Consider the following 12937-nt stretch of genomic DNA (forward strand, 5'->3'; position numbering starts at 1 on the left):
GCTGCCTGCCCGCCTGTCCGCTCGAGCTGCCACTCACCTGAGACTGGAGTGAACACAATTCCCTCCTCGGTGCCGCCCTACACTTTCTGAGGCCGAATTGCAAAGCGGTATGGCTGCCGGGGTCCCAGCTCGCGTCAGCTCCTTCCGGACCAGCGGGTGCCTCAGTAGCTACGGTCCGGAGGGCCGCAGCACCGCGCGCAATCAGTTCCGCCCTCTCATGATCTGGTTGTCAATCCCCGCCGCCTGAACTACCCTCCCCGCATCAGCCCCAAGAGGATTTAGGGGCCAGCTGGCCTAGAAGATAAAGGAATGCTGGTGCCTCACTTGAGGAAGTTATCTTTCACATCTGTTTCTTAAAAGTATCCTTTTAACCGGAGGCAGTGGCACATGCCAAGTAATCTCAGTTACTCTGGAGGCTGAGGCAGAAGGATTGCCAGTCTCAGCAATTTAATGAGACCCTAAGCAACTTAGCGAGACCTCGTCTCCAAACTAAAAATAAAAAAGGCTGGGGATGTAGCTCAGTGGAAAAACACCCCTGGGTACAATCCAAAAAAAAGGTGCCATTTACTAGTGTATTTTCAGACTTTCCCAGAGAAGATGGTGTCAAGGGTTAACACCATTTTATTTATACTAATTAGGCCTGTATCAGATGGGACACAATGTAGCATAGTAGCTAAGAACCTAAAGGAAATAGAGAGCAAAATAGTTTAGAAACAAGTGCAAGTGAAGTGGTTTAGGCTATAAGTGCAATAGAAACAAATACTAGTAAATTAAAGAGAACTAAGAGAAGACTAGAAGAAATGGACACTTTTTTTTTGGTAGGGGGATGGAAGCCAGGGCATTGCCCATGGTAGGCAAGCTTTTTACCACTGAGCCCCATTCCCAACCCAAGAAATGATACTATTAATTTATTCATTCCAAATGGTTTTTCTGGGGATAGAGCTCAGTGGTGGAATGTTTGCCTAGCATGTCAGAGAGCCTGGGTTAAATCCCAGCACATCCCCCCAAAAAAGTTTACTGAATGCCTGTTAAGTATGAGACCCAAGTGCTGAAAATACATACGTGACTAAGACTTCACTCTCTGACAGTCTAACAGGGAGATAGGCATAATTACCTTAGAATTGATGTATAGACTTATATTCCATTGAAGAAAGATAAACACAGATATATAATAAAGATGAGAAATGCTATGAAGAAATGAAACAGGGTACAAGGGATAGAGTGAGCAGGATAAGTAGATTATTGGACAGAATGTTCAGAGATGGCTTCTTCAGTGAGGTAATATTTGAAGAAAGGTGGGAAGAGGTGAGACAATGAGCTCTCTGGATGTCTTGGGGAAGAGCTTCCAAGTAAAGGAATAAGGGTAAAGATGGGTTTGTGCTTAGATAGATAAAATAGCATGTGTCTGGAGTGGACTGAGTGAGAGGGAGTGTGGGAGAAGATGAGGTCAAAGAGGTAGCAAAGCTGGGTTCTGTTTATGGATAGAATTTGGAGTTTTATTCAGCCTAAGAAGTTAGGCTGAGGGCTGGGTATATAGCTCAGTTGGTAGAGTGCTTGCCTAGCATGCACAAGGCCTAGAGTTTGATTCCCCATCATCACCAAAAAAAAAAAAAAAAAAAAAAAAAGAAGGGGGGGGGGGGAGGGGGGCGGATGGGGATGTAACTCAGTGGTGGAGTGCCCCTGAGTTCAATCCTCAGTACCTAAATAACACACACATAGAAATAGAAATGGGAAAAGCATCAGACAAATATGGTTTAATTGTGTAGTATTGGCCTAAAACACTGGGGTCATTGCTTCCCAAACTGGAGCCTTTTGGAGGCTTGACCAGTTAAAAAATACGTTGGGATTCTGTAGTTAAAAGTTTCCTATATCAGCAATATGTGGGTTGTATTGAAATAACTCAAGGCTGAAAGCTGAGATTAATTCAGTAATGAGGTTGCTGCAATCATGTAGATGAGAGGTAACAAGGAACTGGGTTGGGTCGATAGGAATGAAGAAATAATCATGTGTGAGAAACTAGAGGTTGAAATCTGTAAGAGTTCATGATTGATTGCATGTAGTTCAGCAAAGGTAAAAGCAAAGTCCAAGGTGTTTTCTCCCCCCTGAGGATTGAACCTAGGGCACCTTGCACACTAGGCAAGTGATCTACCACTGAGTTATAACTCCAGCCCTTAAAGTGCAAAGTTTGACCTACAGTTCTCTCCATCTCCACTACTCCAATTTACTTGGCATCATCTTTGGTCACCTACTACAGCAATAACTCCATTCTTTCACCTCCAATCAGTTGTCCCCACAGCATCTGAACGATTTTTCCTGTACTACTGGGAATTGAACCCAGGGGTACTTAACCACCGAGGCACATCTCTAGCTCTTTTTATTTTTTTTTATTTTGAGACAGGGTCTTGCTAAGTTTCTTAGGGCCTGGTTAAATTTGAGGCTGGCTTCACACTTGAGATTCTCTGCATCAGCTTCTTTTTTTTTTTTTTTTTTTTGTTGGTATATTACTCCTTTATTAGAAATTGTAAATGAGAAATTACTTCAACACCTTAAGACCAAACTACAATAGAAGATTCCATAGGTTCAAGATTTTGAGACATTCTGGAAAGAGATTTCTGTAAAGTATCCTTTCCGTGGCATGGCAACATCATTTTTCTTTAAAAAAGTTACTGGACAGACATCATTCCCACCATCACCTATATACACAATTTGTGTATAATTCACTCCCTGTTGTAATTGTTTTTCTACAAATTCTACCAAAACTACATTTTTGCAAAGATTCTTTGGGCACCTATTGCAAGAATGAGCATGATAATTTTCCACAGTGAGATGACCATTGCTATCAAAAGCTGCTGGATTTGTAAATACTTCAGCAAATATGTCAAGAAAATTGGCAGTTTCTAAAACCCAATCTATGAAGACTGAATTTGAATCTGAAATAATGATGCAGTCAAATTTATCCTTATTCTTTCTTTTAAAATTGAAAAGTTCCACCATCCCTTGAGTGAAAGGTATTGATGTCACTGCTCTTTTCATTTCATTTTCTCTTACACCTTCATCTCCCAAATACTTAAAGACTCTGCCCATAAATTCTGTCCAAAATCCTTTTTGATAAGAATCTTGTAGTTCAATAGGAAGTTTTTTTTGTCTGGAGCACACTGCACAATCCAGGTGTCACTATTGTCATCTATGATTGTATTGTCAAAGTCAAACACCAACAAAATTTTCATGGTTCCAGAAAAAGATTTGGGTTACCCCCAAATTAGTATTTCCAATACAACTAATCTTACTTCAGCATAGAGTTTAAGTTAAACAGTCATGACAATCTTCAGTTTTAAACACCAGTCAGTTGCCAATTGTTTTTAAACATTTCTCCTATACTGTATGCAGGGAACAAAATCTTCTGATTTGGAGTATAGAAATGGAAACTGCTTAACTCCAGCATTATTACAGTGGAACATCTGATAGAAAACCTCAGAAATTAAAGAATTTAACCGTAGCTTTTGTGTCAATTAATTCCTGGGTTTGAGAGTTAAGAGAGGGCTTTCCCTTCACATTCCACCCGCGAGGAGGTCTGTGGGCCGCACACACCGAGCCCAGGCCTCGCACTCACACACCTGCGGGATCCACCCCAAAGGGAGGCGTCAGGACCTCGTCGGGGTCGACCCCCGTGAGGCGCGCACCAGGTGGGGATGGGAGCAGCAGGCGGGTCCGGGTCCAGGGGCTCCTCACTGACCCACGCCTGAAGTCAGCAGCCGGCAGCCGCTCTGGCGTCCGCGCGGCTCCCGCGGGTTGGGTCCTGCGGCCTCGCCTGGGCGCCTGCCCCCTAGGGCGGCTTACTCACCTCTGCATCAGCTTCTTGAGTCCTTAAGATTACAGGTGTGTGCTACTACTCCCAGCAGGATCGATGTTTTTCTTTGATTTATTTTAAAGCATGAATTAGATCAAGTTGCCGCCACTTACAATTCTTGAATTGCTCTCCAAAGCCTCTAAACACCCTACAATGGGCTTATAAGGTTCTCATTGCTCTGGCACCCTCTACTTGTCCAATCTCAGGTCATATCACTCTGCCTTCCTTGCACAGCAAGCAAGGTCATTCCTGCCTCTGGGCTTTTGTAGGTGCTGTTTATGTGCTTGGAGCCCTTTTTCTCTCCATCTTCTTTGTCTTGCTAGCTTTCTCATAGTTTGCATCACAGCTTAACTGTCGTATACTATTCTAACATTCTATCCAAACCAGGATCTTGCTGAGCACCAGTTCCTCAATAAACTTACCAATTTAGAAACGTTAGAAGACATATGTATTTATGTTTACATTTTGTTAACCTCCACAGAAGGCAGAGAGCTTGTTTGTACTTTTCTCTTTTTACTTGGTGCCTGATAGGGTGCCTGGCATATGGAAGGCATTTAGTAAACATTTTAAATGAATTGAGTGAATTAGTGAATGAAAGAGCTGGTGAGGTCATTCATGATATGAAGAGGTGTGAGCCACCTTACTCACGAAGAAAAAGTAGGTTTAGAGTTGGGCACAGTGGTGCAGGCCTGTGATCCCAGTGACTCAAGAGACTGAAGCAGGAGGACTGCACATTTGGGCAACTTAGAGAGAACCTATCTCAAAAAAATAAAAGGACTGAGAATGTAGTTCAGCACTAAAGTGCCCTTGAATTCAGTTCCCAGTACCACAAAAAAATAAAAATAAATAAATATATGGTAGATACAGAGGTAAAGTTGTATCTCACACTTCTGATACTATGATGTCAGGGTATGTATAAAGTGGGAGATGATAGGAGGCATTTGAGGTTAGAAAAAGAAAAAAAGAAGAGCTGCTATTTACTAGTGTATTTTCAGACTTTCCCAGAGAAGATGGTGTCAAGGGCTAACACCATTTTATTTATACTAATTAGGCCTGTATCAGATGGGACACAATGTAGCATAGTAGCTAAGAACCTAAAGGAAATAGAGAGCAAAATAGTTTAGAAACAAGTGCAAGTGATGTGGTTTAGGCTATAAGTGCAACAGGAACAAATACTAGTAAATTAAAGAGAACTAAGAGAAGACTAGAAGAAATGGACACTTTTTTTTGGTAGGGGGATGGAAGCCAGGGCATTGCCCATGGTAGGCAAGCTTTTTACCACTGAGCCCCATTCCCAACCCAAGAAATGATACTATTAATTTATTCATTCCAAATGGTTTTTCTGGGGATAGAGCTCAGTGGTGGAATGTTTGCCTAGCATGTCAGAGAGCCTGGGTTAAATCCCAGCACATCCCCCCAAAAAAGTTTACTGAATGCCTGTTAAGTATGAGACCCAAGTGCTGAAAATACATACGTGACTAAGACTTCACTCTCTGACAGTCTAACAGGGAGATAGGCATAATTACCTTAGAATTGATGTACAGACTTATATTCCATTGAAGAAAGATAAACACAGATATATAATAAAGATGAGAAATGCTATGAAGAAATGAAACAGGGTACAAGGGATAGAGTGAGCAGGATAAGTAGATTATTGGACAGAATGTTCAGAGATGGCTTCTTCAGTGAGGTAATATTTGAAGAAAGGTGGGAAGAGGTGAGACAATGAGCTCTCTGGATGTCTTGGGGAAGAGCTTCCAAGTAAAGGAATAAGGGTAAAGATGGGTTTGTGCTTAGATAGATAAAATAGCATGTGTCTGGAGTGGACTGAGTGAGAGGGAGTGTGGGAGAAGATGAGGTCAAAGAGGTAGCAAAGCTGGGTTCTGTTTATGGATAGAATTTGGAGTTTTATTCAGCCTAAGAAGTTAGGCTGAGGGCTGGTATATAGCTCAGTTGGTAGAATGCTTGCCTTGCAAGCACAAGGCCCTGAGTTCGATCCCCAGTACCGAAAAAAAAAAAAAAAAAAAAAAAAGAGGTTAGGCTGAGCTGAGTGAGGTGGCTCACACCTCTAATTTCAGTGACTCAGAGGCTGAGGCAGGAGGATGGTCTGTTCAAAAGCAGCCTCATCAACTTAGTGAGGCACTAACCAACTTAGTGGGTCCCTGTCTCAAAATAAAAAATAAGAAGGGCTGAAGATGTGGCTCAGTGGTTAAGCACCCTGAATTCAATCCCTGGCACAAAAAAAAAAAAAAAAAAAAAAGCGCCTTACTGAGGGATATTTTCAGGGGTGGGGAGTACTGGGGATTTAACTCAGTACCACTGAACTACACCCCCAGCCTTTTTAAATTTTCATTTTGAGACAGGATATCACTAAGTTGCCAGAGTTGGCCTTGAAACTTGGAATCCTCCTGCCTCAGCATCCCCAAGTAGCTATGATTACAGGTGTGTGCCACCATGCCCAACTCATGCTGAGGAATTTTAATCTGATGGAGCAGGTAGGGTTAGCAGTTATAGGTTCTGGGGTACAGAAAAATAAAAATGGAATAAGTATTTGGGGAGCTCAATTCAACATGTAAAGGAACTATATTCAACATGGATTGGAGAAAAGGAATCCAGAAAAACAATTCCGAATAGTTCAAGTACAAGACGAAAACTAACCAGAATGGACAGTGAGAATGTTGAGAAACACATAAACATGAAAAGTGTTCAAGAAAGCAATGGAATTTAGTGGCTTGGTGTGTGATGAGTGTACTTGTGATGTAGCTTCACAGCAGCTGACTTGAGATACAAACAGATGTCCTGTCAGGCAAATGAGGCCAGAGGAACTGTTCTTAAAATGGCACCTCAAGAGTTTCAGTGAATGAGATTGTTTGTACAAATTAGTCTGAAACTGAAACTGCCTTTTTGTTTGGAATAAACAGAACAATTTTTAAAAAAATAATTAAAGGGCCTAAAATAAATCCTCCCTTCCTGAAAAGTGAGCCAAACTGAATCCTGTTTATCAGCTGACAGTGCAATAGTCCTAAGCGAGCAGGCAACCTAAGTTCACTTCTGCATATCAGTGAATTTTTTGTTTGTTTTTTGCAGTCCTGAGTATTGAACCCAGGGCCTTGTGCATGCCAGGCAAGCTCTCTACCACTGAGCTATACTCCCGGCTTCCTTTAAAATGTTTTTGGAAGGGCTGGGGATATAGCTCAGTTGGTAGAGTGCTTGCCTTGCAAGCACAAGGCCCTGAGTTCAATCCCCAGCACCATGAAAAAACAAACAAACAAACAAAAATTTTTTTGAGACAGGGTCTAAGTTGCCCAGGCTGGACTCAAACTTTCAAGCTCACTGCTGAGTAGCTGGGATTACAGGAGTGTACCACCATGTCTGGCTGGTTTTTTTTTTTGTTTTTTTTTTTTAATTTAAACTTTATATTTATTTATTTATTTTTAATGTGGTGCTGAGGATCAAACCCAAGGCCTCACCCATGCTAGGCAAGTGCTCTACCACTGAGATACAACCCCAGTCCTGTTTTTTTTTTTTTTGTATCAGCATATTTTATTATGAATGGTTGCATTCCATCCCTATTTTTGACATAAACTCAAATGTAATACATAAGTATTCTTTGCAGTGCTTTGCCTCCTTACTGAGCTAGTTCCCCCTTTTTTTTGTGGTACTGGGAATTGAACCCAGGGGTGCTTTGCCACTGAACTACATCCACAGCATTTTTCAGTTTTTATTTTAGTTTCAGACAAGGTCTAAGTTGCACTGCCTACGCTGGCCTCAAATTGTGATCTTCCTACCTCAGCTTTCAGAGTTGCTGGATGTTTATAACTTTTTAAAGTAGGGTTGAAGACTCTGAAAATAATTTATTTGGTACTAGGGATTGAACCCAAGAGTGCTTGACCACTTAGCCACATTCCCCACCTCTTCTTTTTTTTTAGGTGTAGATGGACACAATGCCTTTACTTTCTTTTTATGTGGTGCTGAGGATGGAACCCAGTGCCTCATACATGCTAGGCAAGTGCTCTGCCACTGAGCTACAGCTCCAGCCCCATCTCTAGCCCTTTTTATTTTTTGAGATAGGGTCTTACTAGGTTACTTACAACTTTGCTAAATTGCTGAGGCTGGCTTCAAACTTGTGAACCTCCTGCCTCAGCTCCTGAGTCACTGGGATTCAGGTGTGCACCACCACACCCAGCACTGAAAATAGTTTTATAACAGATAGATGAAGGGTTCCTGTTGTTCTGGAAAAAAGCAGAATTAAAAAAATAGAATCTATGACTGATATTAGTTAAGGGCAGGTGGAACAGATACAGGTAACAGAAACAAATATCAGTAAGTTTAACAACTGGCAATAGCACCAATAATTTCCCATATTTAAGTGGCCACACTGTAAGTCTGTAAGGTTTGATATTGTGTGGGTGCCTAATACTTAATATGAAAACTACTTTTTATTTTTTGTATGTTGTTCCACCTTAATTCCTTGAACTTACTCTACTACTGTCCCTGAGGTTACACATGATAGTTACCTCAATATTTTAAAGCTGACTACAATGAAAATGTTACAAACATTTGAAAGACTTAATCATAGTTTGGGGAAATAATAGCCACAGTTTCCTGAGAACAACTTTTAGAGAAAGTACTGTTTACTTATTAGCAAACCACTTCTAATTATTTAACTAATTTAACCAATGAGGTTATTTTCTTTCTAAAATCTCTGAACACAAAGGTATTGCTTAAACAGAACAAAGTTCAAAGAAAGCTTGATTTAACCAAATCAAACCCCTCAGCCAAGATCAACAAACTAAGATCATTCAAAAGGATTGTATATAAAAAGAGAATTAAACTGCTGTAAGTTTGAGACCAGGTCTATGTATTTATCTTTTGAAGAGTGGCCCTGGTTTTCTGTCTGACTTCATGAAGGTCTAATTTTTCCCTGAGGTCTATTTCTTCTTTAAAATATTTAGAGACTCGTGTATTTTCCTTTTTTTTTTTTTTTTTGGTACCAGGAATTGAACCCAGGGGTGCTTAACCATTGAACTATATCCCCAGCTCTTTTTTGTATTTTATTTAGATACAGGTCTCACTGAGTTGCTCAGGGCTCAATAAGTTGCTGAGACTGGTTTTGAACTCCCAAACCTCCTGCCTTAGCCTACTGAGCCGCTGGGATTACAGAAATGTACCACAGTGCTCGGCTATGCATTTTCTTGGGTGTTCTTGGATATGTGACTTGGGATTTTGTTACAGGAGTTCTAAACTGAAAACAGTTTGGCCAAAAGTATTATCTTCATTCTAAAGAAGGCTTTACAGCTGGGTTCATGGTGCATACCTGGGGAGGCTGAGGCAGGAGGACTGCAACTTTGAGGTCAACCTCAGCAATTTATTGAGACACTGTCTCAAAATTAAAATAAGGTCTTGGGCTGGGATTGTAGCTCACTGGTAGAGTGCTTGTCTAGCATGTCTGAGGCACTGGGTTTGATTCTCAGCACCGCATGTAAATAAAATAAAGGCCCACTGACAACTGAAAAAAAAAATAAATAAATAAGGTCTAGGATGCAGCTCAATGATAAAGTGCTGCTGGGTTAAATACCCAGTACCAAAAATAGAAAGGAGGCTTTATACCTAGGCCTTGTAAAAGAGAAGTTTTAATTGTTGAATTTACTAAGCAAATATACTAAGGTGCTAAGGCAAATGATAATAAAAACAGGGTTACGGTAAATTTCACATTTGGCTATTTGAATTCTTACTGCTTGTTCTTCAGGCCTGACACAGCAGTTTAGATCATTCTCTTTTTCCAAGTAATGTAACATTTCATAGTAGACATTTGGTATTAAATGAATTAGGTAAGATGTACTTCATCCTGAGGTTGTGAAACCTGTAGCATGACATTTTAATCAACAGTACAGATCTATGAAGAAGGACTTTGTCATCAGCTTAGCACAGGAAAAAGCTAAGTGGGAATGAAGGTAGCTAAGATCATTACTGAAATCACTAGTTATGTCATCCACTCGGTTTCTACTTCCCTTGGCCTTATAAGTCAAGTCTAGCTCCAAAAACAAACAAACCCCCCACTCCCTAGTTTCCCAGAAAGGAAGTTTGACTTCTTTGCTTTACAGAGGGTCACAAACTCTTAGAAGAGGAAATACAACTGCCATTTAATGTACTGCTAGGGAATGGGACGTATAGCTCAGTAGTAGAGTGCTCTCCTAACCTGAGCAAGGGTTAGATCCTCAGCACTAACTTAAAAAAAAAAAAAATTGTGCTGTTAACGAACTTCAGCGTGACTATGCTATGGACCAGCGAGTTTAAAAATTAAAATCACCTCTGAATCCGCCAGTCAAAAAGCAAAGGCCTTCTACTTGATCACATGTTGAACATACATATTTAACTATCTTTTAAAAATTCCCTTACAATTTACACCTAGAATATGACAACAATGTGAAATAAAATAATGTGATGAATATTAACCGGTTCGGCTACTAGTGTGGTATAATCCCAACAGATGATGACGTCTGTCGTCTCAGGTAATCCTCAAAGTCCGGGTAGAGGAACTGTTTGCCCCACTCCACGAAAGCGGCCGGTCAAGTCCGCACTGCCCCCGGATCCCCGCTCTGCCCGCGAGGTGACGTTCCAGACACGGGGATTTCCGCAGCAGTGACACACGCCACTTCCGGCCGGCGGCAGGAGTCAGTGACGTGGCAGGCGAGTCCGGGCACCGTCCACGGGGCCGAGACGACGGGACTGTCAGGTGGCTTCGGGGCAGCCCCGCGGGAGAGGTGAGCACGGCAGCAGCCGCGAGCCCGGAGCCGGAAGTGCCACGTGTCCTGATTGCGCCTGCGCGGCTGGCGGCTGACAGGCACTTCCGGCCGGGGCCTCCCTCCTCTCCGGTTTAGGCTGCCGCCTCCCAGCCCGGCGTTCGCGACCCCAGTGGCCGAACTCCTAAGCCTCTTCCCAGGCCAGGCCGTGGCTGCCGGCTGGCTGGGGAGAGTGAGGCGCCATGCCTCGGGCTTGATGCTCAGCCCTCTCTTCTTCAGTCTTCAGTCCTAAGTCTTTGGCCCCCTCCCTCCGCTTTCAGCAGTCGTCTTTCAGCTCCCCGCCTGGCGCGGTTGCGGATCCAGACCAGTCTCTCCCAACAAGGATAACTGCGGTCGTCATGTCCCAGCCGGGGATACCGGCCTCCGGCGGCGCCCCAACCAGCCTTCAGGCCCAGAACAGGGCCTCCTCGGCCTCGGGGTCTCCTTACACCAACGGTGAGTGCTGCTTGGGGGCGAAGAGGAGGGCTCAGCCTGGCCGGGGCTGGAACTCACCTTTGGATGCTTTTTCCTCTTGAGGCAACCGAGGAGGAGAGGGTGACCTCTCTGCTGGGGTCTGGCGCGGGTGATTGTGGGCGGCCGAGTCCCCGATACCGCGGCGTTTGTGCACTATATTATATTTTATACACACACACACACACACACACACACACACACACATACACATATATATATAAATTCAGTCAGCAAACAGTTAACGAGCACCTCTGTATGCAGCGCCCCCGCAAACAAGATTTTAAAAAGCCTGATTGGGCCAATTCCTCAAAAAACGGTCAGAGTGGCTGTACCTGCGCGCCCCCTCGCTCTAGTCTCCAGGGGAGCAGGGTTTGGAGTCTGATTTATCTCGCGGTGGGTGGGGGTCGTGTTCTGGGTTTGCGGAAATGAATGAATGAATGACTCTGCCTTGTGGAGACCCCTTTAGGACCCACTCATCTCTCCCAGGACTTTCCCAGAACTGTGCCTAGGCCACCTGTTCAGTTTTTCTGCTATGAAAGAACCAAATAGACGAGAGGATTTCCTGTTTGATTTCTAAAGGCCTTTACAACACTTGGAAAATGGTTGGACATAATGACTCTCTGAACCTCTGAGAGGAGTGTACATGTGGCACTGTAATTTGTCATTTGGTGTGAGAATGTCTTAGTTTTATACTTCTGGATTCCTTAAATTGTCCTATATGGTGATTTGCTATACTTATTTTAATTGTTATAATCGAGAAAGATTTTCTGTCAACAGCCTGCCTGCTTACCCATTTACTTACACATCTTTGATTTATGGAAATAAGACCAGTAGAATAATACTGAAGTGCTTAAAGTGCATACTGGAATCTAAGATTACTGTGAAGTTGGAGAAAATAGCCAGTGACTAAAATGGTCAGTTTACATTGTTTTTAGACACAACTACTGTTTTCTTTACACAGAAGGCTCTTTGTAGGACCTTTAAAATATCTATGGGTAGGCAGCTATGTGGGCTGAAGCAAGAATAAATGGGGAATAGGCACTGAAAGTGTGTTAACTTGAATAATTTGCTCTTTCTCCAGTTTATAGTAGCAGATTACGTAAACTACAATTCTACTCTATGGTATTTAGTAGCATTTACACAGAAGATGAAATTATTTTAAGGTATTCACTTTAAGGTGAAAAATTAAGCAAGATGTCACAGGGCCATGGATTTTTCATATAATTTCTAAATTGCAATCTTATATAAACTTTCAAAGGTAAATCTTGCAAATGTGCTTTTGAGTTTATATATAAGTGTGGTTATTGTAATTTTGAAATGCTCCAAGGAATTTAACCACTGTGATATATGCTCTTTTGGTGGTGGTGTTACTATGTTGATTTGATTCAGGCCAATAGACATTTGTTGCACACCATCTAAGGTCTGCCCTTGAAGATATAAAAGAGAATAAGAAATCACTTCCTGTACATAGGTTACCAGAGCCAGTTGGAAATTCAGCAGTGTAACTGGTGATTGCATTTCAGGGTGATAGCCGCTGGAAGAATGTGCCAACTGAGATGGGGAGTGAAATCACAGAAGTGTACATATAAGCCTCTTTTAAGATATAATTTTAGCCTTTTTTTTTTTGGAGGAGAGCACTATATCACTGAGGTACATCCCCACCTTTTTTATTTTGAGACGAGCTAGTTGCCCAGGCTGTCCTTGAATTTGAATTCTTTCTGCCTCAGCCTCCCAAATAGTTGGGATTACAAATGTGCACCACTGCACCTGACTTTACTTTTTCTAAGCTCCGTTTCTAAAGTTTATTTTCAATAAATGGTTGGTTTTTGTTGTT

At 42.2% G+C, this 12937-nt stretch overlaps 2 protein-coding genes and 1 pseudogene across 6 annotated transcripts in view; 1 reads left to right on the forward strand and 2 right to left on the reverse strand.

The window, feature by feature from the left end:
* SAR1B (secretion associated Ras related GTPase 1B) overlaps nt 1-428 on the reverse strand; it is a 31582-nt gene extending 31154 nt beyond the window's left edge. The window contains exon 1 of one of the 2 annotated variants that reach the window (XM_079144283.1): nt 38-428. The gene's annotated coding sequence lies outside the window, so the exon portion shown is untranslated. The remainder of the gene's footprint in view (nt 1-37) is intronic. The other variant, XM_079144282.1, reaches the window with a different exon arrangement.
* A 2073-nt stretch (nt 429-2501) lies between these two features.
* LOC306664504 (pyridoxal phosphate phosphatase PHOSPHO2-like) lies at nt 2502-3808 on the reverse strand (annotated as a pseudogene). Its single transcript, XR_013766669.1, has 2 exons — nt 3615-3808; nt 2502-3470 (listed from the first exon to the last, which is right to left on the reverse strand). The product of XR_013766669.1 is annotated as a pyridoxal phosphate phosphatase PHOSPHO2-like (transcript).
* Nucleotides 3809-9924: 6116 nt separating this feature from the next.
* SEC24A (SEC24 homolog A, COPII coat complex component) overlaps nt 9925-12937 on the forward strand; it is an 81703-nt gene continuing 78690 nt past the window's right edge. For 2 of the 3 annotated variants that reach the window (XM_079144115.1, XM_079144117.1), the window contains exon 1: nt 9927-11085. In XM_079144115.1, the coding sequence (XP_079000241.1) occupies nt 10989-11085 (97 nt within the window). In that variant the 5' untranslated portion in view covers nt 9927-10988. Of the gene's footprint in view, nt 11086-12937 lie in introns of all 3 variants that reach the window. The other variant, XM_079144116.1, reaches the window with a different exon arrangement.

This window comes from Sciurus vulgaris (genome assembly GCF_902686455.1).
Source record: "Sciurus vulgaris genome assembly, chromosome: 6".
Taxonomy (NCBI): Eukaryota; Metazoa; Chordata; class Mammalia; order Rodentia; family Sciuridae; genus Sciurus; species Sciurus vulgaris.